Source organism: Panicum virgatum, chromosome 3N (assembly GCF_016808335.1).
Source record: "Panicum virgatum strain AP13 chromosome 3N, P.virgatum_v5, whole genome shotgun sequence".
In the NCBI taxonomy this organism is placed as follows: domain Eukaryota; kingdom Viridiplantae; phylum Streptophyta; class Magnoliopsida; order Poales; family Poaceae; genus Panicum; species Panicum virgatum.
Window position 1 is genome coordinate 45,674,416 of NC_053147.1, and position 27,502 is coordinate 45,701,917.

Genomic DNA, 27,502 nt, shown 5'->3' on the forward strand with positions numbered 1-27,502 from the left:
GAAATGTGGTGATCTATGACGAAAATTTTATGACATTTTAATGGAGCGTCACAATTGCACACAATCTATGACGAATTTTAAGGTATGGACCCTAGGCCCAGAAATTTATGACGTTTTATTGAATTTGTCATAATTGAGCCCACAAAATATGACGTTTTTTTGAATTCGTCATAATTTAGCCCACAAAACATGACGTTTTAACATTAATGTCATAAAAATCATCATAGCTATTTTAACTATATGTTTTGACATTTTCATTTTTAATTCAAGTTTTTTCTTCTCTTATTTGATGCTTACGTGGCAGCCTAGTCAGCGCACACGTGGTCTGCTTCGTGGGGCCCACTTGCGAGCCAAGTCAGCAGCGGCACAAGCTAGTAAAATAATAAAAAAATTTGCCTTGCGCGCAAGGCCTGGGAGTCGATTTGCGGCCAGAGCAGGGAAGATGCTTACCACCACGCCACTTGATTGCATGTGGTTGTTTTTAGAACAATATTTTATTTGTAGTTTTGTTGCATAACAGGCAAATGAAAAAGTGACATCCCGTGAGTCATCCCGCGAGTCCGGCCGCTGCATCCCGCGGCACCTGCGCCGCCGCTGCATACTGCGTGAGACCGGCGCCGCCGCCGAGGCTCCTCCCCTCCGGCGCGGCCTCCTCTCCGCGGCTCTTCCCCTCCGGCGCGCCCTCCCCTCCGCGGCTCCTCCCCTTCGGCGCGGCTCGCCGCCACGGCTCGTCCCCTCCGGCACGGCTCGCCGCCACGGCTCGTCCCCTCCGGCACGGCGGCCTTCAATAGCTTGGACACGCTGGAATCATCGATTGGTGGGCACCCGTCTCGTCTTTCCCCTTCCTCGCGTGAGCACCGGCCGGCATCCAAAGGTATATCAATTTTTTTCTTGGCTGTGTTGATAGTAGCTTATGGATTCATGCAGATTTGTTAATTGGGGGTTTTTTATGCAATGCTTGTCTAGATGGATCGAAGTTGGGTGCGTGGTAAATTATTTTCTCCAGAATACATGGATGGTGTCAAACAATTTATGAACTTTGTTAAAGGGAAATTCAGTGACAATGTTGAAATTCTATGCCCCTGCAGTAGATGTCTTAATCAGAAGTACCTAGCTCAGGCTCTTGTGAAGAAACACATACTAATGAATGGCATGGACAATAGCTATACTCGATGGATTCATCACGGAGAGGATTTAAATGTGGAAGTTATTGAGCATGTTCCTGCTGGTATTGTGCATTGTAGTCATAATTGGTCCACAGATGGAATAGGTGTGACAGAGGAGGACAGCAATGATATTGATCCTTTGGAAGCATTTTTAGGAGACCTACATACTGCTGCAGCACAGGAAGATTGAGAGGTTGGAGAAAATGAGGATGGTGATACAGAATCTTGTGAGCAAGGCACATTTTTTAGAATTGCCATGAAAGAGGCAAAGTGTATGCTCTATCCCGGTTGTACCAAATTTTCGAGGTTCTCGTTTGTGGTAAAGCTGCTTCATATGAAGTCACTATACAGGATAAGCAATTCTGCTTTTACTGCAATATTGAAGCTATTGGCTGAAGCATTCCCAGAATACAATACCCTTCCAAAATCATATAATGAAGCAAAGAGCATTTTAAAGGAATTAGGTCTTGGGTATGAATCCATACATGTGTGCCAGAACAATTGTGTGTTGTTTAGGAAGGAATTTGCCAAGTTTGACAATTGCCCCGTTTGTAGTCTCTCTAGGTGGAAAGACCCAGAAAGGAAGAAGATTCCAGTGAAAGTGTTGCGTCATTTTCCATTGGTACCGAGGCTGAAAAGGATGTTTGCAACCAAAGAAGCATCAGAACAAGCTCAATGGCACAAGTTGAAGCGGCAACCCAGTGAGAAGGAAATGAGCCACCCAGCTTATGGTGAGGCATGGCAGAATTTTGACCGAGAATATCCAGATTTTGCAGATGATGCAAGAAATCTTAGACTTGGCCTTGCTACTGATGGTTTCAATCCCTTTTCAGAGAAGAACACAAAATACAGCATGTGGCCTGTATTTGTTGTGCCATATAACCTTCCTCCTTGGGCATGCATGCAGGAGTCAAATTTCATGATGGCTCTGCTTATTCTAGGTCCTACATGCCCCGGGAAGGATTTTGATTTATTTCTTGAGCCTCTTATAGATGATTTACTTGAGCTTTGGAATGGGGTCCGTACATATGATGCTATTACTCGGAAAATATTTAAACTTTGTGCTGTAGTTTTGTGGTGCATCCATGATTATCCAGCTTTGAGCACTCTTTCTGGCCGTACCACAAAAGGATATTTTGCATGTATTCATTGTGACAAGCACCCTCTGTCATATGGCCTTAGGAGCAAAATTGGGTATGTTGGGCATTTTCGTTTTCTTCCAAAGGGACATCGTTTGCGGAGAAACAATGAGTATGCTGGACTTCATGAAAGCAGTGAGGCACCAGGTAAATTCTCTATAGATGAGTTGCTTGCTGAATTGGAGAAAGTTAAAGATATTAGGCCTGGGCAGCAACAGGAATGTGGGAAAAGGAAGCGTTCAGGCTTGGACAGGGTACGTGGGCCAAACATTTGGCAGCGGATGGTTAGTTTATGGAAGTTACCATATTGGAAAAAATTGAAGCTGAGACATAATCTTGATGTCATGCATATTGAGAAAAACATATGTGAGAATTTGATTGGGACAATTCTGAACATAATAGGGAAGACAAAGGACACTGTTAAAGCTAGGCTCGATCTAAAAGATTTGGGAATAAAAGAGGAGCTGCAATTAACAGAGGATGGAGATTCATGTGAGATGCCTAATGCTCGATATACCTTGTCCAAAGAAAAAAAGAAGGCATTTTGTGATTTTTTAAGGGAGGTAAAGTTTCCAGATGGTTTCACTTCCAACATTTCAAGATGTGTTAATGCTGATGGGACCAAGGTTCAAGGGTTAAAAACACATGACTGTCACATTCTGTTGCAAAGAATCTTACCAGCTGCCATGAGAGGGTTTTTGGACAATGATATCTATGAAGCAATAGCAGAGTTAGGGAAGTTTTTCAGAGAGTTGTGCAGCAAAACCCTGAACAAGGATGTGTTGGCTAAAATGAAGGAAGAGATCCCAATGATTTGGGTGAAGCTTGAGAAAATTTTCCCCCCGGCTTTCTTTGATGTGATGATGCACCTAGCTGTTCATTTACCTGATGAGGCATTGCTCCGAGGTCCTGTGCAATATGGGTGGATGTACCCAATTGAGAGACGGTTGTATACTTTGAAGCGCTATGTGAGGAATAGGGCACGACCAAAAGGTTCAATTGCCGAGGCATATATTGCTGATGAATGCCTGACATTTTGCTCTAAATACATGGAAGGTGTTGAAACAAGATTTAATCGGGAACCAAGAAATATAGGTTTTTGTAATGAGGAGAACTATGGTGTGGATGTTTTTGGCCATGGAGTTCATTTTACTTCTGCACCTGAACTTGTATACGATGAGAATGGCTTTGATCGAATGGTGTGGTATGTGCTTCACAACTGTAGTCAAGTTGAGCAATATGTGGAGTAAGTTCTAAACTTCTAACTGTTGTATTCTATATACTTTTGTTTGACACTCATGTATATTTAACATACTCTATATTTTTTCAGAATGTTCAGAGATGAACTAAATAGAGGAGTGCCTAACATTGAAAGAATTATTGGACAAGGATTTCAGAATTGGTTCAGGAACCATGTTAGTTTGATTTACATTCAAATTGTTTATGTTTATTTCAATGCCAAATTTGTAGTATACATTTTGATCTATGTTTGTTTCATGCATTTGACAGATCTTTAGGTTGCGGAATACTGATCAAGAGATAGATGAAGATCTCTTTTCCTTGGCTTGTGGTCCTGATTTTATAGTCAAGAAATACTCTTCATGCGTTGTGAATGGTGTGCGGTTTAACACTGTTGATCGTGACAAGAACAAGAAAACACAGAACAGTGGAGTTATGGTACAAGGTGAACATAATGGTCAGGTCATTGATTTCTTTGGAATCTTGAAAGAGATAATTCAGTTACTCTATATTGGCGATGAGAGGTCAGTAGTTCTGTTTAAATGTGACTGGTTTAAATTGGATGGAAAGAGGACTGAGCTTAAATATGATCGCTTTTTTAAAAGCATCAATATTGGAAACCTATGGTACAAGGATGATTCTTTAATCTTGGCAACTCAGGCTAAAAAGGTTTTCTATTTGCCAGATACTAAGGAGGGGGCGAATTGGCACGTTGTCCAGACATTTGACCATAGGCATCTTTATAATGTAAAAGAAACTGAGGGCGGCAGCTTTAGTTCTCCTGCATATCAAGAGAATGAGTGCTTTGAAGAGGATGGTACACAACACCCAATTTCAGACAAAACTTGTGATACACCTCTAAATAGAGATGATGAACAAGGCGCTAGGTTTGAAGCTGCTGAAATTTCTAGGTTGGTGATGGAAAGAAACCGAGAAGTGCATGAGATAGATGGCGAAGACGAAGACGATGACACATTGTTGGAGTACTGCAGCGATGATGAAGGAGGTGCTGCACTGGAGGTTGACAGTGATGATGAATAGCTACTTGTTCAGTTTGCAATTATCTAGTGTATGAACAATTTCTATGCACAAGACTATTTGAGATCATGTTCTGTGTATGCACAAGATTATTTTAATTAATTTGACCAGCTTGTTCTGTTTTGAGATGGTGAAATGGTCCCATTTTGAAATTGCTGCCTAGTGACACCTTTTTTTATTTGAAACTCCATCACGTTGAGCTTGCAGATTTTCCCAGTTTTTTTTTCGGATCATGTTTCAGCATCTGGAGATCATGTACCAGTTCTCTGAAATATCACAGGCTTAATTTGAATGCTCTGTAACAGTTCTCTGAACAATATATATGTACTTGATAAATTAATGCAGAGATGTTATTTCTGTTCTGCTGAATGTTACAGTGACAAGTTCAGTGTGATCATGTTCTCTGTATGCACAAGAATGGCAGTACCATCTTGATGTTCTGCTAAATGGTGGCAAATGAGAAATGGCTTTACTCTTCTTTTCAAGTCTAATATACAAGAAGATCTCAAAAAACTCTTTGGAGAAAAATGTGCATCATGTATCAGTTCAATGAACCTTTTCAGCTCAGCTCTAGATTCACAAGTGAGGCAATGAACCTTTTCAGCTCAGTTCAATGAACATATTTCAAATTTCAGTATTTCAGATTTCAGTCTAATCTCATCAGATTTCAGAACATATACCATTTGAGCAGCATTGCTGGTTTGCTCAAATTTTTGGCAGCATCTCTGCTGCTTGAACAATTTGATAGACAGACAGCATAATACACAAATATATATTTCATGAAATTAACCTTCCAGTCACAGAGTCTGAAACAACAAACATGCAGCCATTTTTCATCTCCTACTAGCTACTAGCTTGCAGCCATTTGTCATCTCCTACTAGATACTAGCTACTGCTAAACAGAGTGCGGTTCTTAGTTGTCCACGATGACAATGGGATCCTGAGAGGTGGCGCCCCTGGAGGTGATCTCCTCCGGCAAGTCCCCGCGCAACACCTACACCCGGAACACCACCTTCCCATCACCCTCACTCCCAGTTCCTCCAGCAACTAGCGTGATGAGCTCGAAGACGCAGGCGTCCCCGATGCGCAGACGGTTGGCGACGACAAAGTCCCTCCACCCCGGACCGAGCTTCTTGCACTTGAGTTCACCACAGTAGGTCACTGCCCATGACTGGTTGCCGAACAGGAGCACTGCTGGGACGCGCGAGCCCGGCAGGTGGGAGTGGAGACGACTCGGGATCTCCTGAGCACAAGAATAAGCAACAGCATTCAGTTGAGTGAACTGCATGAATGAACAATAAAATTACCTCTATACAAACCAGCTGGGCAGGCTTCTCTACATGGCCCTTAGACAAGACAATGGTGAAGAAGGCCTTGTCGCCTGAGAGCGGGACGATCTGCATCACATGACATGCAACAGATTCAGTGACATAATTGAGTGATATAATTGAGAAAACAATACACAAGTACCCATCACTAGATGCAAATGGCCTGCAGCAAGTACCCATCGTAAATTGGCACAAGATTTCAGGGACATAATTGAGTGATATAGCAGAAGAGGACCTAACTTCCAGGTCATCTCCGCCTGCTGCGGCCGCAGGGGATCTCCGCCTGCGGCCAAGGGGTCGTCTCCTCCTGCGGCGATGGGATCGTCTCCTCCTGCGGCGAGGGGGGCTCCTCCTGCGGCGAGGGGATCATCTCCTCCTGCGGCGATGGGATCGTCTCCTCCTGCGGCGAGGGGGGCTCCTCCTGCGGCGAGGGGATCATCTCCTCCTGCGGCGAGGGGATCATCTCCTGCGGCGAGGGGATCTCCTCCTGCGGCGAGGGGGTCTCCGCCTGCGGCCAGGGGGTCTTCTCCGCCTACGGCGATGGGTTCTCCAGCTGCGGCGAGGGGGTCGTCTCCGCCTTCGGCGAGGAGAACCGGGCCTGTGCAGAACCGACCAAACTTGTCGCGGAGCTGCCGAATCGAGTGGTGCTCCATCGATCGGCAGCGGAGAGGGCCGACGAGGGGGGCGCAGAGAGAGAGGATAAGGCGGCTACTGGCGGAGAAGATGAGGCTGCGCGAAAGGATATGGGTGAGAAAGGATTCGTGTCCGCCTGCGTCTTATTTTCAGTGGCTGAGAAAGGATTTGGGTGCTTTAGGTGAAGTACAATTACAGATGCCTAGCTTACAAAATGTCTTGTGTAGCCCAGTGGTTTAGCTTCTTAAGGTCGAGGGCAGTTGGTGCCGGTTCGATTCTTTCCCTTGCACATTTTTTTTTTGTTTTTGGACATTACGTCTCTCCCACATTCAAATACATATAATTACTTTTGTACATTTATTTGGCTTAATGAATAAATTCTTCCATTTGTTCAAATTGAACGAATTCTAGTTCCATTTTACTTTTCTATATTTATTTGCCTTAAATATACAAACTCAAGATATCCACATTCAAATATATATGTATCCTTCCTTTTGTATATTTGACTCTTTTATCTCATTTGCACATTATACCATCCCACACAAATCAAGTAGGCTTAAATTAAATCCATCTGTTGTATCTACTCATACTTGAACCCAAGAACCCAATAAGAAATTAATTTATTTGCTTATTTGATCCCTTTTTTACTTATTGCCTAATGGGAGAGATAATTATTTGGCAGTTGATCGGGTATTTTGGGAAAACCCGCAACGCACCAAGTTCCTAAAGGGCTAATTCTTGTTTCAAATCTTGAAGTAATGCCGAAGTTGCTGTCCGTCCCCAACAAATTAGTCTCGCTAGCCGCGCCCTAAGAGGATCATTGAATCGATAACATAGATAGCATAGATAGCCGAATTTTGCACTATCCGAATTCCCGACCCGAATGCTTTGGGCTACTATTCACGAACGAATCTTAGCTCTGACAAGATATATGAACTCAAGATATCAACTATCAAATACTCCCTCCATCCCAAAATAAACGCAATTCTTTGACTCTTAGATATGTACCCCAATGATTCATGTCGCAATAACAAATCTTATTGTTAGTACATTAAAAGTACCATTTATACACTCCCTCCATTCTAAATTTGTGCAAACATGATATAATTCGTTTGACTTTTACTAACAAAAAAAATTGTGCAAACTTAGTCACCAAAGTTGCAAAAAAACAGACCATGAATTTTTTAAACAAAATTTGTGCCATGATTCATGGACAATTGCAAAAAAACAACAGACCACGAACGGGCGGCCCGCGCGGGAAAAAGCCCGCCAGGCCAAAAAACCTCCGACAGCACAATTACTGTAATACCCATGTGGTCACCAAGTTTAGAATACCATGGGGGGTGGGCAAACTGGTAATTTCTCAACCGCAGTACCCCCACTATATATAGATTCCAAGATGCGGAGGGAGACGCGGCCGAGGGCGAACCCCGGCGGCGCCGTGCTCGCGGAGGGAGACGCGGCCGAGGGCGAACCCCGGCGGCGCCGTGTTCGCGGAGGGAGACACGGCGAGGGCGAACCTCGGCGGCGCCGTGCTCGCGGAGGGAGACGCGGCCGAGGGCGAACCCCGGCGGCGCCGTGCTCGCGGAGGGAGACGCGGCCGAGGGGTGCATCTCGTGGAGGGAGGTCGTCCAGGGAGCTGCAGCCGTGTACGTGTGCCTCCTCGTCACCACCGCTTCAAGGGCTTCTCCGCCACTACGCCGTCGTCCTTGACTGCTAGGCTTCAACGGCTTCAAGTGCTAGCAGACGCAGCAATCTCTGAGAGGTAAACAAAATAGGCCCATGTTCTTGCCTTATGGTCTTGATTATTCTAGGGTTTGCTTTACTTATACTTGTTAATCTGCACAGAAATTTGTGAAGAATTAGATGCATATTTTCTTGCCTTATTCAGTTCGTGCCTTGTGGTCTTGATTATTCTAGGGTTTGATTATTCAGTTCGTGCAGTACAAAAAGATTAGTTGCATATGTTCTTGCCTTACGGTATTTTCTCAATCAGATGCATGTGTTCGTGCTAGTACAAAAAGATTAGATGAATATGTTCTTGATTATTGTAGGGTTTGCTTTACTGATACTTGTTAATCTGAGCCCATGTTCAGTTCGTGCAGTTTCGTATGCTAATTTGGTTGTTCCTATTTCCTAGTATAAACTAGTTCATGGCTAGTTTCGTCTTTTGCATATGTGTATTTTGAATTTGTGGGGAATCTGCACAGAAATTTGTGAACAAAACTTTAGGCACAGCATGTTCAGAAGGTTTACACATGGCTAATTTCAATTAGATTCATATTGCTGTTTTACATAAATATTTATTTACGACTTCTCTGAAGCATTTCAATTTGAATTAAATTTACTGGTGCATTGATACTTTGTTTATAAATGTTCTTATCATGTCAGCAAGGATTAAATGTCCAAGGACCCTAGCCCGATGACGACGGAGGGACAGAGGAGACCACATGGAGGTCAGATAACAACCATGTCCTTGTTTACTTTTGAATTCCAATTGAATTCTTGTCTCCACATGTATTGCTGCTACAAAAATAATAATCTGTTGTCCATGTTTTCTTTTATCCAAGGACATGCACTACATCCATATGAACAAGAGCGCCTCCTGACAATGTATGGCCAACAGTGCTAGGCTTCGGGAACTTGGAGTTTCTGGTTTTTCCAGCATATTTCCAAACAATAGTGGCACTGCTGTAAACAAGAAAAATGCAAAGCATAGAGATAATGAAGACTCTGGATCTGAGTATGATCCTTCACAGGATGATACTGATCAAGGAGATTTGATTGGTGATGACAATGCTAAGGTGCTCATTCCTCCACCTTGTTAAGCCTTAACTTGTTTTCTTCCTAATGCAATATATCAGTCTCCCCAGTCTGTTCACTAATCAATGATTACATTGTACTAGGGAACTAAGGAGAAGGCTCCCAAGCAAACTTCCAAAGAAAGATCAAATGTATTTCCTGGAGTGAGGTTTCGGTCTCGTAAGAGGGTTTTTGCAGATCAAGCACCTACTAGAGTTACAAGGTCAAAGTCAAGCATCACCCAACCTGATACAAATCTGACACCAAGTAATATCCATGTGCCACCTCCATCCGAGCCTAATGATGGCACCCAAGCTGCTTTGGAAGGCAATTTCTATTACCATGTTTCTTATTACTGTTCTTGCTTGAATTACATGAATGCAATCTGACTTGTCAATATTTTTAAGATGACGGGCCTGGTCAGCAAGCTGACAGCACCAACATCACCAATGGAGGCGATGCGATTCCACGTCATAATGGAAGCCCCAACCGGGAGAATGAAGGTGCTGTTTTTTTACTATCATTCTGTTAGATTTGATCCACAAATTGATTGCATTCTTACTGCCTGCAATTTTTAGATGGATCTACCCAGCATGATGACAACACCATTGCTGGTGATGGAGTTGATTGCATTACCCATCTAGATGGACACGACCAGATGACCACCGAAGGTGAGCGTTTGTTCATTTATTTGCCATATAGCATATTTCCTTGTTATTTTGGTTGCTGATTGCAAATGGTTTGTTTGATGAATGACCATCTCACTAATTGCAACTTCTATGTGCATTTACATCACGGAGAAGAGCCATGGGACCGAGGAGTAAATATGGGACATGGTCTCCAGAGGTTGACCCGAGCTCATGGTGCCAAACTGCCAGTTGTCATAACTGAAGGGAATATAAGGCCCGTGGAACCTAAGATTGCTGCAATGTATGCCACTAAATGCAACATTGCAGTCAGGAATCATATTCCTGTGTTCATGCACTGGAAAGAATACAAGAAACACCCTGCGCTGTTTGAGCTATTTTTGGGAAGACTACGTGTAAGTACCTTGCCCTAAATTAATTGCAATTGCCTTTCTGGACTACAATTATATTGGCATTATACTCCTAGATGTGGGCAAATGGTAATTGCACCTTATACAATTATTTTTCACTAGAATCTGGAAATGTAAATGTGACTGTACATTTTTAGCTGCTGGATTTTAGAAATGAATTTTAGTTACTGTAATTTCTTATTGCAAGCTGTTCATTCCTTGTGTTAGTTGCAAAATTTCTTATACATGTTTGAACATATGGATAGGCAAAGTTTGACATCGACACAAGTAATGAAGTAGTCAGAAAGGGTTGCTTGGAGATGATGCAATCTGCAGTTCGCCAACAGCGATACAAGCTGAAAAAAGATTTCTTTGATTCTGTTCCTCTACATCTGGTTAGGAAAACTTCTCCTGTAAAAGTGATGAGTAATGAACAGTGGATTGACCTTGTGGACTCATGGATGACCCCCCAAAAAATGGTATTTTCCAGAAAATAGGACTCTATGCTTGTACATGCTAATCTTTCACGTTTCTTACATGTATTGTCTTTTGATGTAGGAGGCAAGTCGAAAGAACAAAGAGAATCGAGATGATGTAAAGTTCCACCAAACAACTGGCTCCTGTAGCTACCCAGTTTATGTAGAAAAAAATTGGTAAGTTAGCTATGTTAATATGCACTTTATTTATTATGCTGCTGTCTCATATATAGCTGCTGTACCAAGTCATGTGTACTTATAGCTGCTGTACCAAGTCTATTTGTAGTTGCTGTACCAAGTCATGTCTACTTATATCTGCTGTACCAAGTCAGTTTAATATGCACTTTATTTATTATGCTGCTGTCTCATATAAAAAGTTAGTCATGTCTAAGCTTACAGATTTCTAGTTCCATAAGATGCTAGGACCATTAGTTCTTGCTGCACCAATATAAATGTCTACTTGTTGTTCTTCAATTTGTTGCTATATTGCTTCAAAATAATGTTTTAGGTGTGACCAAGTATACCACCATGTAAATGTTGTTTGCAGAGAGAAGATGAGTACAAGGATAAAGAACTTGATGCTGTTGATTTGTTTAAGATGTGCCACTACAGCAACAAAAAGAAAGGATACACGCCCACTGTACAATCTGCTATTGTAAGACAACATCTAATTGTGCTTTTCAGAGATGCTTATTTTCTAATTTCTTGTGATCATAAACCAGTTTTCTATTGTTTGCTGCTTTCATCTTTGCTAGACTCAAATGGAAAATCAGTTGGCTGCACCAACAGAAGATGGACAACCCAAGTCTGCAACCCAAGTTGTCAGTGTTGTGCTTCATCAAAACACAAAAACCAATCACTTCCTTCGGAATGTGGGCAACCAGGTTGCAAAGCGAAGGACTACACTACAAAATGTTCAAGCAAAATTGGAGGTGGAGAAAAGAACCAATTCTGAGCTTCAGTCGATCGTCAAGAACCAGCATGAAGAAATGGATGGTTTGAAAAATCAAGTCCAGGGAACAGAACAAGCAAGGATCAAAGACCAAGAGGAGAACCGGAAGAAGCAAGCTGAGTTGGAGAAGAAAATTGAGCTGCTGCTAAGCCAAAATGGACAAAGCTGAGCATATGGTGGTCTGATATGGTAGCTTTTGGGTGGCCTTCATATTTTGCGGAGTTATCTTGATGAATACTATATTTTGTTGTTGCTGGTTATTTGCCTTGGAAAACTGTATGGCTTCAACTCTAGATTCTGGACAAATGAAACTATCTTTTGCTGAGCATGTGGATTCTTGAATGTTATTATTTTGCTGAGTTGTCATGTGAATTCTGGGTAAATCTTGTTATTATGGCTGTGATGTGAATTTTGGATTAATCTTGTTTTGATTAATAATTTTGGGCTGAAATCTTATTAGTTGATTATTAATATTAGGCTGAAATTTTGTGAGCTGATAATTAATTTAGGCCTCAAATCAGGCCCAACTTGGTGGCCCACTTTGAATTCAGCCCATCAACTCATGGGCTGTGTAGCTGATGTCAGCAGCCACGTCATTTGCCACGTCGATTGCCACGTCAGCCTAACTTTCCATGTCAGCAGCCATGTCACCGTCCACGTCAATTTACATGTTATCACTGCCATCCATGTCATCACCATGTCAGCAGCCACATCATCCTCCATGTCATCAATGTGTGACATGGCAATTGAATCTGTGACGAAAATTATACTGTTCGTGACGTTAATTTTCGTCATAGAAAACGGGCTTGGGCTAGGTTTCCGGGGGCCCGGAGACATACCATGATGATTTCAAAATGTCATGGATTGAGCAATCTATGATGAAAATTTAAGGAACGTCACGAGGTGTGATATGTGACGCTCAATACATGACGTTATTTGAGATCGTCAAAGATACTGTTTTATGACGGTTTTTCAGTGATCTGTGACGAAATCCAAACATCATGGATCAACAGATTTTTTGTAGTGTTCGGCTCCGACATGTGCACCCCCGCCGGCTGAATTCAATTGGGTGTCACTGCCGGCGTCTTCATCTCCCACCATCGCCGAGATCCTCGCCAAGTACTCCTGCGCATCTTCTCCGTCATACACTACGGCCACAACAACAGGGGTGGCTGCTGCTACATCTCCATCGACGGCCGTGACATCAGCAACAGCAGCTGCGCCGCCAGCATCGCCTCTTGGACTGCCGCCGACCGCGCCTTCTCCGCCTGCACCAGTGCCGCCCACGCCGTCGGCGCCAACCCCATCTCCACCGGGGGCCCCGACGGTGATGCCCCAGCCGTTGCCCGCGCCATCGACACCAGTTGCTCCGACTGCCGTCGTCGATCCGCTCGTGGGACGGGATCAGCAGCCCCTGCCCATCCTGGATTCATCGCCGCCAGCCCATCGCCGTCAATCGAAGCTTTCCTCGTCGGGCTGCCCTACTCGTCACGGTGCTGTCTGCGCTCCTCCTCGGGCCGTCCATCACGGTGTCCGTCGCACATCGCGGGGGATACCTCACCGCCCGCCGCGCCCCCGTCCGTGGCTGCCCACCCCGTCTGCGGCTGCCCGCGCGCCGTCCGCGCTCCTCCGTCGGTGGAAACCCGCACGTTGTCCACGTGTGCCTCCGCCCGTACACAGCCGCCCACGCGACCGCGTGCGCCTTCGACCTTCCGCGGCCGTTCGTCCACCTGCTGCCACCCGTCGGCAGCTCTCCAGGGCCACAAATTGGGGCCGCCCGCCGCTCCGCGGCTACGCTCGTCTCGGCGCACGAGCGTCCCGCTGGTCTGTCAGCGGGCTTTTAGCGTGCTCTTGGCCGCCGGGAGTCTGCCCCTTGGCCGGCCGGATTCGCCTCTGGCCCTGCCGGGCGTTCGCCGCTGCAGGTGTTCGTCTCGGTTCCCTACCTACGGGGATTCGGTTCCCGGCGGGATCCACCTCACCACCAGCGGTCCCTGTACAGTCGGGCCACGACGGCGAGGCCCAGGAGGAGCTGCTGCGGGAGACCGCGCTTCCAGTCCTTCGCGGCGCTTCACCCAGCAGTCGTGCCTCTCTCAGCCCCAGGGATGCGCATGTTTCCGCCGGCGACCACCGCCACCGACTGCATCCTGATCGTCGCCTTCTTGCTCGCAAGGGAGGTACCACCGGCAGGTTGCGCCTCCATAGATGTGGTGGCGTTCGCCGCTGCACTTCTCCATCCTCTACCCCAGGGAGGAGTGTGCTCTGGCCACCATACAGATGGCTGCACCAGGGACGACACCCTTCGCGTCCTTGTATTCGTGTGCCAGCGTCTTGCTGGTCCGACCGTGGGCCCCCTGTGCTCCATCACCCGCTTGGAGTCCCTCGCCAGAGCAACCAGTCTTCACCTCCAGGATTGCCCCATCGGCACCTCGGGAGGCTAACTGACTGGGATCAGCCCAGCTGCGACCTTTGGCGTCATTCAACTGCTCTCCACCAGCAACATTGGCTCAGCCCAAAGTCATCCAGTCTGCGCCAAGTTCGTCAACTCCAGCTCGAGGACGAGCTGTTTTCGAGGGGTGGAGAAGTGTTATGGCAAGTGGGCCGGCCACAGGCCTAGGCCCACAAGTACTGTGCGTGAACAGTACCGAAGGTACTGTAGCACCACCATATTAGGGTTTAGGATACAGATTAGATTACTTAAGGGTCAAGTTTGTTAGGCGCCTTGTCTATAAAAGGCTGCTAGGAGTTCTAGCTAGGGTTAGGCAAGCAGAAAATAGATCAAGAGCAAGGTTCAAGAAATTGCGCTTAATCTTGAGATTACTCGCGCTTATGCGCTACGCGCCGGGTCAGCGCGTCGATTACCAGGTAATCGCGCAATTAATCACTGGCCGCGCCTAATCGAGCGCGTAATCGCGCGAAACGCGCGCGTAAGCGAGCAGAAATCGTTCGCACAGTCACCGGCGGGCGGGGAAGCGGGAAGATTGGCGCGCGGGCGGGAAAGATTGGCGCGCGCGCGGGGACAGCGCGCAGATCGGCGGCCGAGGACGGACCGGCGGCCGGGGACGTGCGTCCGGGCACGGCGCGGCTCGGCGGCGGCACGGAGCGGATCACCGACCGAAGGACGGAGGGAGAGGGATGGCACGGGGACCGCCCGTCACGGAGATGATCGTCGTCCGAGGAGGGAGCGGCGAGCGGGGAGGGAGCGTCGACCATCAGCGACTGAAGGACGGAGGGAGAGGGATGGCACGGGGACCGCCCGTCACGGAGAGGATCGTCGTTCGGGGAGGGAGCGGCGAGCGGGGAGGGAGCGGCGACTGGGACGGAGGGAGAGGGACGGCGCGGGGGGAGGGGGCGTCGGATGGAACGAAGGCGATTGCGATGGAGTGATTGGGGGCTGATGATCGGACGGGGACGATGATTGATCGGGCGATCATCGACCGTCCGAGGACGGACGATGAAGCAGGGGGACTACGAAAAGAAACGTCACCCTTTTGCCTCTTTTTAGTTGCCTCTTTTTAGGGGTGTTTAGTTAGATGAAAAATTTTGGTACAAAGATCACATTAAATGTTTGACTAGATGTCAGGAGCGATTTTCGGGCACTAATTAAAAAACTAATTTTAGAACTCGCTTGAAAACCGCGAGACGAATCTTTTGAGGCCTTTGACCGCATCATTAGCACATATGGGTTATTGTAGCACTTATGGCTAATCATGCACTAATTAGACTCAAAAGATTCATCTCGTCGCGTACATCTAAACTGTGCAATTAGTTTTATTTTTTAACTACATTTAATACTCCATACATGTGTCTAAAGGTGAGGCAAAAAATTTTGGGTGAAAATTTTTGGTAACTAAACGGGTTCTTAGTAGTAGATAGATAGATAGATATATTAGAATCATGCCCGTGTGTTACTACGGGCAGAAAACATTATAGTACAACACAAAAATAAATATTATAAAATATTGAATATTACGAAACCACATTTATATGAAGTATAATGGTATATCACAAATAATTCGTCCAATTTGTATCACAAATGGAGATAATTATTATTAACCCAAAAAAGATAGCGAGGGATCGATGACTAACACAATCTATTTTATATCTTTTCCTGTGATGTGCCTAAGATAGTGTTTGACGTCAGCAGGAAGTAGATTCCGGTACGCATTTGCCTCATGTGCCAGAATATCAACTAAGAAGTTCCATCACATGCTCTCCGATCCTGTCCAAAAGTCATTTATATATTTATACTTAAATATTAAATATTAGCTCATGTAACATATTCAATTATTAAATTAAGCCTAAAATAAATACAACATATGGCTTTTAATCATAGGTATATAATAACCGTACAAATGGGCAGGGCCTGATTATTAAATGTCGCCATGTACTGTAGAATGAGATAATCACTTGAATGCCTGCATGAAAGGAGAGGTTATTCTTATTTATATCATACTATAAAATTATTACTTTAGAATAAGATACTAAAAATTATTTGTGGAAATGTTTCATAATTACATACCCATCAACGCCATTGGTTTCTAACAACCATTTTTTTCCTAAAAAGTGATAATATTTGCTTATGATTTTGTTGCTTTTGCCCGTTGCAACGCACGGGCATGTACCTAGTGAAGGATCAAAGATGTAATATCTGGTAGGTGTTTTTGGAGAACGGTGTCCCATGCAAGTTCCAGAATCAAAATATTTCACCAGCCTGCTTACATGTATGAAGTCATGAAAGAAAAATGAGAAGGGATAAGGCATGTTAGCTACAAAAATAATAACCGGAAGAATATTATTTCCAGCGTCCCCAAGTATTCAAGGTCTAGTGTCAAAACTGTTTGGGTGTGGTTTTTCTAAAGCAGAGTCCTTTTGCACTGGCCATATCAGGCAGCTAATTCCACTGGATGTGGATGGACAATTTGAAGATCTGTTAACTGGTGTGTTAGATAAAAGAGAATGGCTATATAATGTTGTATTGTGTTACTTAGCAGAAGAAGATGATATGAGTGCCCTGAATCTACTCAAACAAATTCTGAAGGCTGGAGAGGATTCTGATCATCTCAAAGAACTTGCCCTAGCTTCAAGTGGCTGGAGTTGCAGAACTGTTGCTTGGTGTCGCGCTTTGTAATCAAGTTAGAAGTGTCTGAAACAGATAGAACTGCTTGGCAGTGTGAGGCACTGGAAGTGCTAGGGAAGGCCGGCAAGAAGATGCACAGGAAATATTCTAAAGTATTGTACAATCTCAGCCTTGAAAATGCCGAGCTGAAGAATAACCTGCTTCTTTTTATGCAATGAAGCTGGTGAAACTTGGATCAGAGCTGAGGAGTTGCACTGGCTTCTTTTAGCTCAAATACTGAGTGCTCAGAAGCACCGATGCTGAAACAATTGTTGGTGCTACTCTAGATCAGGCTGGCAAATGGATTCAAGGGGATCTCTTGCGAACCAAAGCCAGAATTCAGGCTGCACATGGACAATTCGGAGATGCAGTTGAGACATGCAGCAACTATTTACTGATCTTACACTGCAAAAAATTCAGAACTTCAGAATTACTGTCAGCGATGCTACACAATATCCAAGCTACAGTTTCTATCTCATCAGTATGCTTTACTGAACATCTGTCTCCATGCGACCACTGAAAAACGCAAAGACTGTCTCAAACAATTCTGAATTCTGAATGGCTAATTTGGTTCAGTCACAGGCAATTCTGAACGTGGTAATGGGAACATATTGTTCAGAAACAGGCAATCAGCTTAAACTATGATCTGGCAAGACATGGCAAATAACTAAAAACTAAGAAAAGTAGCTCTGAGATGGTTCAAATATTTGCTCAAGAATTCCTCCGAAAAGCAAAGAAAATGCAGGGGAGCAAGGATTCAAAAACCTAGAGACTCTGCTGCTCAATTGTTTGTAAGATTTAAGCTGACACTCAACAATCCCTTTTCAACCTGAAACAAAGCCAAAATTTGTAAGATTTTGAGTCCAACTTAAGCCAAAAATACTTATATGCATAGTTCTCAACAATTAGTATTTAAGAACTCAAGGGTGATACCATATTGCAGAATGAGTGCACAATAACCCGATGAACATAACCATGGTTAGGCTATCGAAGTAACTCCACAAATCTGCAGCGATAAAAGTATGAAAATATTAGAAGCATTGAGATCAAACTTTTCATACAACAGAATTGGTTTGAGAAATAATTAATAAAGTTTGGAACCTTTACACTATGACGTTAGTACCAATGTTTTGGGATTCAAAAGCGAAAAAAATTTGGAGCCCACCGAAATGGACGAATTTCAGAAAATTCGGGCCGAATTTCAGTTGAATGGACCGGTCAAACCATTTGAACTTCGTCCGAATTTTGACCAAACTTTTTACAACCAAAGCAACAGATATTTTTCGAGCGATTGCTTCAAAATAGATACTATAAGCATCAAGAGAGAATAAGAAAGATGATACTACATGCACCACAGTCCGCACAATAGTCCAGTTAACACATTTTAGAGTCCAATTGAGCCTAAGTGCCTAACAACATCAGAAGTTTTTATGGTACATAGTCCATATCCCCAATGCACCACAAATAGTCCAAGGTTCAAAATAATTACATCGAGGCTGGAGGAGGCCGTGGGCTGCGACGGCGGTTGTGCTGTACGCGGCGATAGCGTCCAGGCTTCGCTCGATCTACCTCCGCTGTGGGCTGCTGCTGCTCGCGGCGACCAAACCTTACTGCTCAGGTTCCATTTTCGTTCATTCCAATGCTTGCTTTACTGCTTGCCTGGCCTCTGAATGAATTCTGCCTTGCGTGCTACTGATTAGTGATGGTGGTTGAGGTAACTACTTCCTGCTAGGTGCTTGCCTAGCTTCAGTGAGGCAGGCAATAATGCCGGGATCATACATCTAGGATACCTATTAATTCATAACTTGTTTCTTTTCAATGGCAGATTTTGTGTACAATCTTCAGAATTACTGTATGCTGCTCTGTCTGCCTGCAAGAACTTCCCCAGCATGTAATTCCGGTGAGGTTGCCGTCACCTCTGCACCGAACTCCTCGTGTCGATCTGGCGGAGTAGGGTTCTTGCAATTTGTCAGGTCTGAAGTTTTTCTAGCCAATTTGCTAAACTTGATTTGGATTCTTCTCGTTGTTAATGAGGCTGTTAGTTACTGAATCTTGATGATGTTCTTGGTATATTTTGGACCGAGATTACTGCTTTCGTTCAGATATTTTATTATTGTAGGCGGAGCAGTGATTCTGGGTCCTCAATTCTTGATCCTATGCATTTGGTTCGCCTTAAGGAGCAGCACTTATCATTCCTGTCATCCCCTGATCTGCAATTCCGCATTAGTTTAGTGAGCTCTTGAGTTCTTGTTATATCAAATACAAACCTGAATATTGCGTAGTGTCAGCTCCTATGCTCAAAGCAGTTTGTAGCTTGGAATTTTCTGTAGATATCAGTGAACTTGTTGCTGCATGTCAGATGTTAAGAAGATCATAGTATGAAAGTAGAAAATGTAACTGCCTATTGTGTAATTTTTTTTTGAATCGACGTCACGCCCATTCCCATTGCATTAACGGAAATCCAAGTAGTTTAAGGAAATACAACAGGGAAAAGAAGCTAGGAAGAAGTGAATCTAGCTACCTAGATACCAGGCCAGGAAATACAACAGGGAAAAGAAGCTAGGAAGAAGTGAATCTAGCTACCTAGATACCAGGCCTGCTGTTGTCCATCGCGACCTAATTTCTAATCATTTATTTTGGGCTTGCTGTTAAGTTCTATTCTATCAAGGATTAGTATTTGATCATATTTTGCACCAATAAATCCCTGCTCTGATTTACTTACATCATTTCTTGTTCCTTGCAGGGTGTACAATCTGAACCATCAATTTGGTATTTTTACTCAAGAAACTGAATTTCAAAATATTTTATTATGGATATATTTAATTGGGATAATACAAGCATGCCTGAAATCTAAGCAGCTGAATCTCTAGCTCTTCTGAAAAGCTGCTGCTATTCAGTAAGTTATAACCCTTACATTGTATTTAAAGCATTTCACTAGCTTTTCTGGAGGAAAGAGGCTTCGCTTTCCTGATTTCATCACTATTTTTCCTCTGTTTTCATCCTGCTTATCAAGGAATCTATTCTTGAACTGTTGCCATAAGATTTGAGTAGCATTCTTTTTTATAAAATATATGAACTGTATTGAAAGTTTGCTCAAGCAGTACATGAAAGATTGCTATTGAATGATTGCTGAAGCATTCTTTTATAAACTTATTTGTTAAGCATTTTCCAGTGATGTAGGGTTGCAGAATAAAGTTTGTTATAAACTTTACTGGCTTTAATGCCTTCATGGAATGTAACAGCACAGGATAGGATGTGATTTCTAATTTTTTTTCTGAAACAATGGTGCTCGAATAAAAAAATAGTGTGGTGTATTCTGTTGTAGCACCTAAACAGTTCAAACGATGGTTACAATTAATTTGTTATTACTGTCCAATGCACATTCCTAGGCCAATCCATAAATTTAACCAGTTTAATTTTGTTTCCTTCAAAGGTTAGATAGAAAAAACATTGTTTAGTACTTTTACATGCACAAATTGCAAAAAGAACTGCAGATGAAATTATGAAAGAATTCGGACCATATAATCAAGTAGCACTTATGTAAAGAACTAGCTGAAAGGTTCAGCTAAAAAATAACAGTACAATAGAAACGAATAAGACAAATCTATTTGCATTCTATATTTGTGGAAGATGCCTTGTTTACTAACAGGCATTGGTGAGTTTCTTGTTTTTCCATGTTATTTTCTTAATAATATTTCGAGTAATATTGAGAGTTGTCCATCGCATCCTAATTTCTAATCATTTATTTTGGGCTTGCTGTTGAGTTCTATTCTATCTGAATTAGTATTTGATCATATTTTGCACCAATAAATCCCTGCTCTGATTTACTTACATTATTTCTTGTTCCTTGCAGGGTGTACAATCTGAACCATCAATTTGGTATTTTTCCTCAAGAAACTGAATTTCAAAATATTTTATTATGGATATATTTAATTGGAATAATACAAGCGTGCCTGAAATCTGAGCAGCTGAATCTCTAGCTCTTCTGAAAAGCTACTGATATTCAGTAAGTATAAGTTATAACCCTTACATTGTACTTAAAGCGTTTCACTCCCCATCCATCCGCACCGCCACTCCCTCCCTAGCCCAACGAGGCAGCGACCCCCTCCCTCCCTTTCCATGGCAGATGCAGACCCGTTTCGATGCCTTCCTTCCAACCACGGCGTCCTGCCTGACCGGCTCAGCGCGCTGCCTCTCGCGACGCCGGACGCCACGGTGGCGCCCAAGCCTCCCGTGCCGGAGGCCATCTCAGAGAGCTCGAGTGCAAATTCCCATATTGCTGCAATTTGTTTGTTCTAGGGGAGCGACTAACCTACGGCCGGCCGTAATTTGAGGTTTGGTACGGCCGTTCCATTTATGGAAAAAAAATGAATTCGGCTACTACTCATTTTTTTCCTATTTTGACAGATCCATCATCCAAAAAGAAAAAGGAGGGAGAAAAGATACACAAAAACAGAATCCGAATAGGCAAAAATAAAACTACATCATCAGGCAAAACAGTGATTTCGTTAGGCAAAAATGCTTGTGTCAATAGGCAAAAAAACTAGTATCATTAGGCAAGAATGTATAGTATTTACACAAAACAGAATCTCGAATAGGCAAAATAAAACTACTTCATCAGGCAAAAATAGTGAATTCGTTAGGCAAAAATATTAGTATCAATAGGCAAAAATACTAGTATCTTAGGCAAGAATGTAATAGTATTTTTGCCTAATGAAATAGTTTTTTTTGTCTGACGAAGACCAACATTTTTGCCTAATGAAAACTATAAATTTGCCTAATAGGTGATGGAGGGGAGGGGGAGAGGAGGCTCGTCGAGGCCGAAGAGGTAGCACGCGCCCAGGAGGAGCGCAACGGCGGCGGCGGCCAGATCCGGCCGCCATGGCTTGCACCGCCACCACCAAGGACCGCGTTGGCCCGGATCCGGTCGCCCTGAAGCCGATGGCCGCCATGGCCGGCGAGGAAGGCAGTGGTGGCCCGGATCCGGCCGCCCCGAGGCCGCTGGTGGCCATGGCTGGGGAGGAAAGCATGGCGGCGCCCCGGATCTGACCGCCCCGAGCCGGTGGCCGCCGTGGCAGCGCCGCCTCACCGTGGTGGCCCGGATCCGGCCGCCCTGGGCCGGTGGCCGCCGTGGCCGGGGAGGAAGGCGGCGGCGGCTCGGATCCGGCCACCCTGAGGCTCAACGACGCCATGGCTGACGATGAAGTTGGGAGGGCGGCGGAGGAAGAGGAGAGAGGGAAGGGCAAGCGCGCAGCATGGAGAAAGAGGCAGGGAGCTTGCCGTGGCCGGCGAGGGAGCGCAGGGAGGACGTCGGAGGAAGAAGAGAGGGGAGGGCGAGCACACGGCGTGGAGAGAGAGAGAGGAGAGAACGAGCGGCTGAGAGATAGCAGGAGTGGAAGAGCGAGAGGGAGATAAATGCGAGAGTGGGCCGGCCATGCGAATTGATCCCGTACGGCCGGCCGGTTTTAAGTCATTACCTTGTTCTAGGGTATGCTCTGATCGTGAATTGTAAAGGGGCTGGGGTTCCAGGCGGAGGGGCTCAAGGTGTTCAGGCATGCGGTGTCATACGAGTTCAACTCGAGGTCGGCAAGAAGGTCCTACCAGTGCGCCTGCTCGAGGACGTCAACCACTAGGACTTCATTGACATCCCCATCTTCCGCTCCCAGACCAACGCCGACGACACAGTGCTCGCCGGGATCTAGAGGGTGGGGAAAGGGAGCATCGTCGAGCCCACCATGCCGCCCTTCCAGCTCGCCCGGCCCATGCACCTCTGGGTCTAGGATGGCGACCATGTCAGGCTCCCCATCCCAGTAAGTCCAGTATACCAGCTCTGGATCTGAAATAAGGATCATAATGTCTTAGTAAGGACAACTGATTAAGAGTTGAACTTGAATATTATTAAGACATCATATTGGAGAGGAGGATATTATTAAGCTGATATATGAGTCCAGAGGTGTAGCCGCTTGAAAGAAGTAGGATATGGCGGAGGCAGAGAAGGAGCATACATTCCTCCATGCTAAGCACCAGGGTTTTTTTTCTCCGCGAAAATTTTCCGAGAAAACCGAAAATCGTGTTTCTCGGTGCAGCCCGATTTTTTTGTTTATCGCCCAAATTTTTTAGTAGTTTTGAATCCAGCCGAAACTATATTGGCCCGGTCTAATACCAGGCAACCTCCCGCCATCTCCAGACCCTGAATCTCATCCATTTTATTCCCCATCCCTTCTCCATGCCTGCACAGCAAGCCATGGCGGCGGCGGATCTCTGCGTGTCCGCGCCCCGCTCCTCCCCTGGTCGCCGTTGCCGCGGCCGCACACCACCTCTCCCGCGCAACGGCGGCTAGAGGTGCAGCCACGCTCGCTGTTTCCTGCATGGCTCCACCTTCTTCCTTGCCGAGTCTCGCGTGCGACGCACGGAGCCAGCGAGCCGCTGCTGCAGTGCTGCCACCTGCCGCCACCCCAATCCCTGTCTCTGCTCGCTGCAACACGCGAGTCTCGTTGCCTTTGAGACCGGCAGCGTCGGGTGCTGCGCGGTGACAGCGATGGCGGGGGAGGATCATGCTTCTGCGCCTCCATTGCTACGTACTGAAAAGACTATTTGTTGCTTCAACAAAATCATATTTCTCATCTCATTGCATTGTTATATCTTGTTTTGCTGTTAGGTTGTTTGGAAATAATCTAAGTTATTCCCGGTATTTTTTTTGTTACCGGTATGGAAAACCCTGCTAAGCACTGCTCCCTATCCACCACCAGTGAAGTATGTCTGTTCCTCATTTATGGGCGAATTCAAAGAGATTTTCCCCATTCGTGCATGTCAATATTGTTTCCTAGATGATTGATTTCTATGCAAGAAATTGCTTTGCCCATCTACTAGATTTGATCTGAATCTTTAATTGTTGGCATTTTTTTGTGGTGGTCATCTATGCCAGGTTGTATCCTACACCAGGTTTAATATGCCAGGACGTGGATGTGAAGCATTTTTTCCCTATTTTGCAGTGATCATTTCTTCACTATAAAGTGCAAAGCAAGATGCAGTTACAGATATATGATGATCTATATTGTACAAAAGGGAAAAAGATCTCGAATTTGCTTTTCTCTTGAGCACCAATGGCCACCAGAGGATCCTTGACATACAGAGGTATGTTATAACTGATGAACTGATGACATTTCACTTGGTCTCGTTTGTCAGCCCAACTGAATTTTCCGAGCAAATTAAATTATTACAACAGATTAGCCATTGTATATATTTGTATTCTTCTCTAGGACTTGTTGACAACTTGCTGTTGTTATGTAAGATATTTTGGGCCTAATGACACAGCTTGCATGCATGTCTTTTTAAATGGAGCTATTATGAGAATTTTTACCTTTAGGGCACAATGGCCATCTTACATATTCCTGATTGTGATTCATGAATTTTTGTCATCTGAACATACGAGAATTTCACACAACTGTTGTCCAGCTATTCTTTTTTTTCATTTCGCCAGATCAGAATGAAATGATGGTTCCTGCTTCTCTAATTAAATTTGATCCTAATATTGCCATCACCATTGCATAGTAAACCTGGCGTAGGATTTCCATCTAATCCGTGGCTCGGGTTCAGATACAGCAGTCTGGTTCAAGAGTATCTCAAGTTTCATGTTCTATTTCCATCTGTTCACTTAGTTTTTGCATTTATACTTGAAAAATTAAGTTTCTAAGATTCTTGTAATAAGCCAACGCTAATCGTGGAGGATGATCTGATTCAATGAGTCGAACTGCGCATCTTGTTCCACTCCGCATGTTCCCCTCCGCATGTTCTCCTGCGCTCGCACGCGATGCGGCATCGCAGCCGCGCGCTCGTCGCGGCTGCTCGTCCTCCTAGCGCCTTCCCCCACCGTGCGTCTTGTGCGGCGGCGGCAAGTCGCTGCGCGGCGTCTCCTGTGGCCTCCTATCCGAATTGGAAGCACATCGCTGGGAGCAGAGGCGGCGCCCTGTGGTCTCCTATCCGAATTGGAAGCAAATCGCCGGTACGTCCACACCGGATCAAGGTTGTTCTTGTTCGCTGGTACGTCGGAATCGAAGTATTGGCTGACTCCGAGTCAAGTTTGTTCTTGTTCCCGACTCAGAATCAAGGTTGCTGGTTGTGTTGTTGTTCTTGTAATAAATAGCAAGAGTATCCTTTTTGCAGAGACATCTGAAAATTGTTGGGCTATATCCAACGTGTTGTCGCCGAGACTTTCCTCGCCGTGGACGAAGTTGTCGGCTTTGCGTCCTCTCGTGCAGCACCTCTGCTGTCACCATCTGCCAGTCCTTCGGCGCGATGGCGGTGGATCTGACCCCGAGGCAGCCGAAGAAGACATACGGCGGCGAGGGCAGCGCCTACTACGAGTGGAGTCCCGCCGACCTGCCCATGCTCGGCGTCGCCTCCATCGGCGCGGCCAAGCTCTCGCTCGCCGCTGGCAGCCTCTCGCTACCCAGCTACTCCGACTCCGCCAAGGTCGCCTACGTGCTTCAAGGTACGCGCACCACCCGTTTCTCTGATCGGTCGCTCGTAGTCTCGTAGATCAGCGCAGAGCAGAGCGAATATGGCTGTTTTTTTTTATTTTACCAGATTAGATTCGTGCATCAGATCTCTATTTTGTTTTTTTAATAATATAAATTTGATTCAAATTGCGCACTGTACTATTCTGGCTAGTGGTTACTGTTTCGACGATTGTGAAGTCTTAGTTTAAAGGCGTCGTGATCATGATGTCCCCATCACGCATCTGAGAAGTAAAACCTGATACCCATGTAGTTCAATTTCAATGACACCACTATGTTCATGACTACTAGCACGAGCAATAAATAATTCGTAGCTGTTTTCTGTTTTGGAAATTCATTCGTTGCAGTGAATTTGTTCATGCTTTTGTTTTTTTATTATGATTGATGCTTGGTGCAGGCACGGGTACCTGCGGCATTGTCCTGCCCGAGGCCACCAAGGAGAAGGTCGTCGGCGTGAAGGAGGGCGACGCCCTGGCGCTCCCCTTCGGCGTGGTGACCTGGTGGCACAACGCCCCCGACGCCACGACGGAGCTCATCGTCCTCTTCCTCGGCGACACCTCCAAGGGCCACAAGGCCGGCCAGTTCACCAACTTCCAGCTGACGGGCGCCAACGGCATCTTCACCGGCTTCTCCACCGAGTTCGTGGGCCGCGCCTGGGACCTCACCCAGGATGACGCCGCCAAGCTCGTGTCCAGCCAGCCCGCATCGGGCATCGTCAAGCTCGGCGCCGGGCAGAAGCTCCCCGCCCCATCTGCGGAGGACCGCAAGGGCATGGCCCTCAACTGCCTGGAGGCGCCGCTGGACGTGGACATCAAGAACGGCGGGCGCGTGGTGGTGCTCAACACCCAGAACCTGCCGCTGGTGAAGGAGGTCGGGCTCGGCGCCGACCTGGTCCGCATCGACGCCCACTCCATGTGCTCCCCGGGGTTCTCGTGCGACTCGGCGTACCAGGTGACGTACATCGTCCGCGGCAGCGGGCGCGTGCAGGTCGTGGGCACCGACGGCAAGCGCGTGCTGGAGACCCACGTCGAGGGCGGCTACCTCTTCATCGTGCCCCGCTTCTTCGTCGTCTCTAAGATCGCTGACGCCTCTGGCTTGGAGTGGTTCTCCATCATCACCACCCCCAAGTAATTCACCGCACTGATTCTCTGATGCATTTGCTTTATTCAGCTCTCTGCACTACTGCACATGATATTGTGTCCATTAGTACGCGTCGAGTGAATTCATGAGCTAATACAATTGTTGTTGGAATGTGCATCAGCCCCATCTTCAGCCACCTGGCGGGGAGGACGTCGGTGTGGAAGGCGATCTCGCCGGAGGTGCTGGAGGCCTCGTTCAACACGACGCCGGAGATGGAGAAGCTGTTCCGGTCCAAGAGGCTGGACTCCGAGATCTTCTTCGCCCCCAACTGAGGAGCCCCCGCCACCATTGCCGCCCGATCCACCAGCAATCTCGATGTCGTCGTCGGTCGTCGTTAGCTTAGCTCGATAAGAATAATAATAGAGAGCTGCGGTGGGGTCTGTCGGTGGCGGCTTCCTTCGTGAGTCAGTGTCAGTCAGTCGGCAGTCTTAGGGTCTCAAGTGGGAGAGAGCTTTGAGCGCACTGCGTCATGGTCTGGTCGTGCGCGTCCGGTTGGTGAAACTTGCGAGATGAATACAAATCTCATGCTTCTTTCGTTTACGATGATGCTCAGGTTATCGTTCGTTGCTCTTTGTACTCTGTTTTATCTTTTATATGCTCTGCTTGAAGTTGCTCGTCAGAGCCACAGGATGTCGTGCAGGATGGAAACAAAGACCGTGGGCCTACTCTTTTGGCCTTTAGCCGAACCATTAACGACATTGTCATTTCGGCGGCCCGACGTCGCTTAACTATTGAAGCCTACCTCGTTGCTTGTGGGCGAACGTTTAGAGGCAGCGGCACGGCGGCTCCCCCCTCCTGAACTACCTACAAATGATGACTGAACCACCAACAAATGATAGATTGGTCGCGCCTAACCATGGTTTATTAATTGCTTGACTGCCAAGCGGATGATCCAAATAAAGATTGTCATGTTCCGCATGA

The 27,502-nt window shown here is 45.8% G+C and overlaps 4 protein-coding genes and 1 long non-coding RNA gene across 6 annotated transcripts; 4 read left to right on the forward strand and 1 right to left on the reverse strand.

The window, feature by feature from the left end:
- The first annotated feature begins 2,921 nt into the window (after positions 1-2,921).
- On the forward strand, positions 2,922-4,620 carry LOC120667828. Its single transcript, XM_039947823.1, has 4 exons — positions 2,922-3,551; positions 3,636-3,720; positions 3,815-4,068; positions 4,230-4,620. The coding sequence occupies exons 1-4, from the start codon at positions 2,992-2,994 to the stop codon at positions 4,234-4,236; spliced, it is 906 nt and encodes a 301-aa protein (XP_039803757.1). The 5' UTR covers positions 2,922-2,991; the 3' UTR covers positions 4,237-4,620.
- A 956-nt stretch (positions 4,621-5,576) lies between these two features.
- Positions 5,577-8,156, reverse strand: LOC120667829 (B3 domain-containing protein Os06g0112300-like). Its single transcript, XM_039947824.1, has 4 exons — positions 8,064-8,156; positions 6,194-6,418; positions 5,890-5,979; positions 5,577-5,825 (listed from the first exon to the last, which is right to left on the reverse strand). The coding sequence occupies exons 1-4, from the start codon at positions 8,154-8,156 to the stop codon at positions 5,577-5,579; spliced, it is 657 nt and encodes a 218-aa protein (XP_039803758.1).
- Positions 8,157-9,158: 1,002 nt separating this feature from the next.
- LOC120667830 lies at positions 9,159-11,982 on the forward strand. The gene is made up of 8 exons (XM_039947825.1): positions 9,159-9,347; positions 9,450-9,672; positions 9,753-9,848; positions 9,924-10,016; positions 10,149-10,387; positions 11,008-11,034; positions 11,405-11,512; positions 11,613-11,982. Exons 1-8 carry the CDS (start codon positions 9,159-9,161, stop codon positions 11,976-11,978), a joined length of 1,341 nt encoding a protein of 446 aa, XP_039803759.1. The 3' UTR covers positions 11,979-11,982.
- A 6,454-nt stretch (positions 11,983-18,436) lies between these two features.
- Positions 18,437-21,219, forward strand: LOC120666012. Of its 2 annotated transcripts, XR_005671511.1 has the most exons (4): positions 18,437-18,543; positions 18,751-18,898; positions 19,669-19,821; positions 20,779-21,219. It is a non-coding gene; the product is annotated as an uncharacterized LOC120666012 (long non-coding RNA). The 2 variants fall into 2 exon arrangements; XR_005671510.1 differs by having other exon boundaries at positions 18,448-18,898.
- Positions 21,220-25,205: 3,986 nt separating this feature from the next.
- LOC120666013 (12S seed storage globulin 1-like) lies at positions 25,206-27,116 on the forward strand. The gene is made up of 3 exons (XM_039945783.1): positions 25,206-25,416; positions 25,839-26,568; positions 26,703-27,116. Exons 1-3 carry the CDS (start codon positions 25,221-25,223, stop codon positions 26,851-26,853), a joined length of 1,077 nt encoding a protein of 358 aa, XP_039801717.1. The 5' UTR covers positions 25,206-25,220; the 3' UTR covers positions 26,854-27,116.
- The last annotated feature ends 386 nt before the right edge of the window (positions 27,117-27,502 follow it).

Bases quoted from the DNA above. Each gene is read 5' to 3' on its own strand.
- LOC120667830 (XM_039947825.1), top strand. From the start codon at position 9,159: ATGGCCAACAGTGCTAGGCTTCGGGAACTTGGAGTTTCTGGTTTTTCC. The intron at 9,348-9,449 runs GTGCTCATTCCT...ACATTGTACTAG, and splicing joins TTGGTGATGACAATGCTAAG to GGAACTAAGGAGAAGGCTCC. The intron at 11,513-11,612 runs GTAAGACAACAT...CATCTTTGCTAG, and splicing joins CCACTGTACAATCTGCTATT to ACTCAAATGGAAAATCAGTT.
- LOC120667829 (XM_039947824.1), bottom strand. From the start codon at position 8,156: ATGCACCCCTCGGCCGCGTCTCCCTCCGCGAGCACGGCGCCGCCGGGG. The intron at 6,419-8,063 runs GTTCGCCCTCGC...CCCTGGCCGCAG, and splicing joins GCGAGCACGGCGCCGCCGAG to GCGGAGACCCCCTCGCCGCA. The intron at 5,826-5,889 runs GTAATTTTATTG...TCTTGTGCTCAG, and splicing joins CCCAGCTGGTTTGTATAGAG to GAGATCCCGAGTCGTCTCCA.
- LOC120667828 (XM_039947823.1), top strand. From the start codon at position 2,992: ATGAGAGGGTTTTTGGACAATGATATCTATGAAGCAATAGCAGAGTTA. The intron at 3,552-3,635 runs GTAAGTTCTAAA...ATATTTTTTCAG, and splicing joins CAAGTTGAGCAATATGTGGA to AATGTTCAGAGATGAACTAA. The intron at 3,721-3,814 runs GTTAGTTTGATT...TGCATTTGACAG, and splicing joins AGAATTGGTTCAGGAACCAT to ATCTTTAGGTTGCGGAATAC.
- LOC120666013 (XM_039945783.1), top strand. From the start codon at position 25,221: ATGGCGGTGGATCTGACCCCGAGGCAGCCGAAGAAGACATACGGCGGC. The intron at 25,417-25,838 runs GTACGCGCACCA...TGCTTGGTGCAG, and splicing joins GGTCGCCTACGTGCTTCAAG to GCACGGGTACCTGCGGCATT. The intron at 26,569-26,702 runs GTAATTCACCGC...AATGTGCATCAG, and splicing joins TCCATCATCACCACCCCCAA to CCCCATCTTCAGCCACCTGG.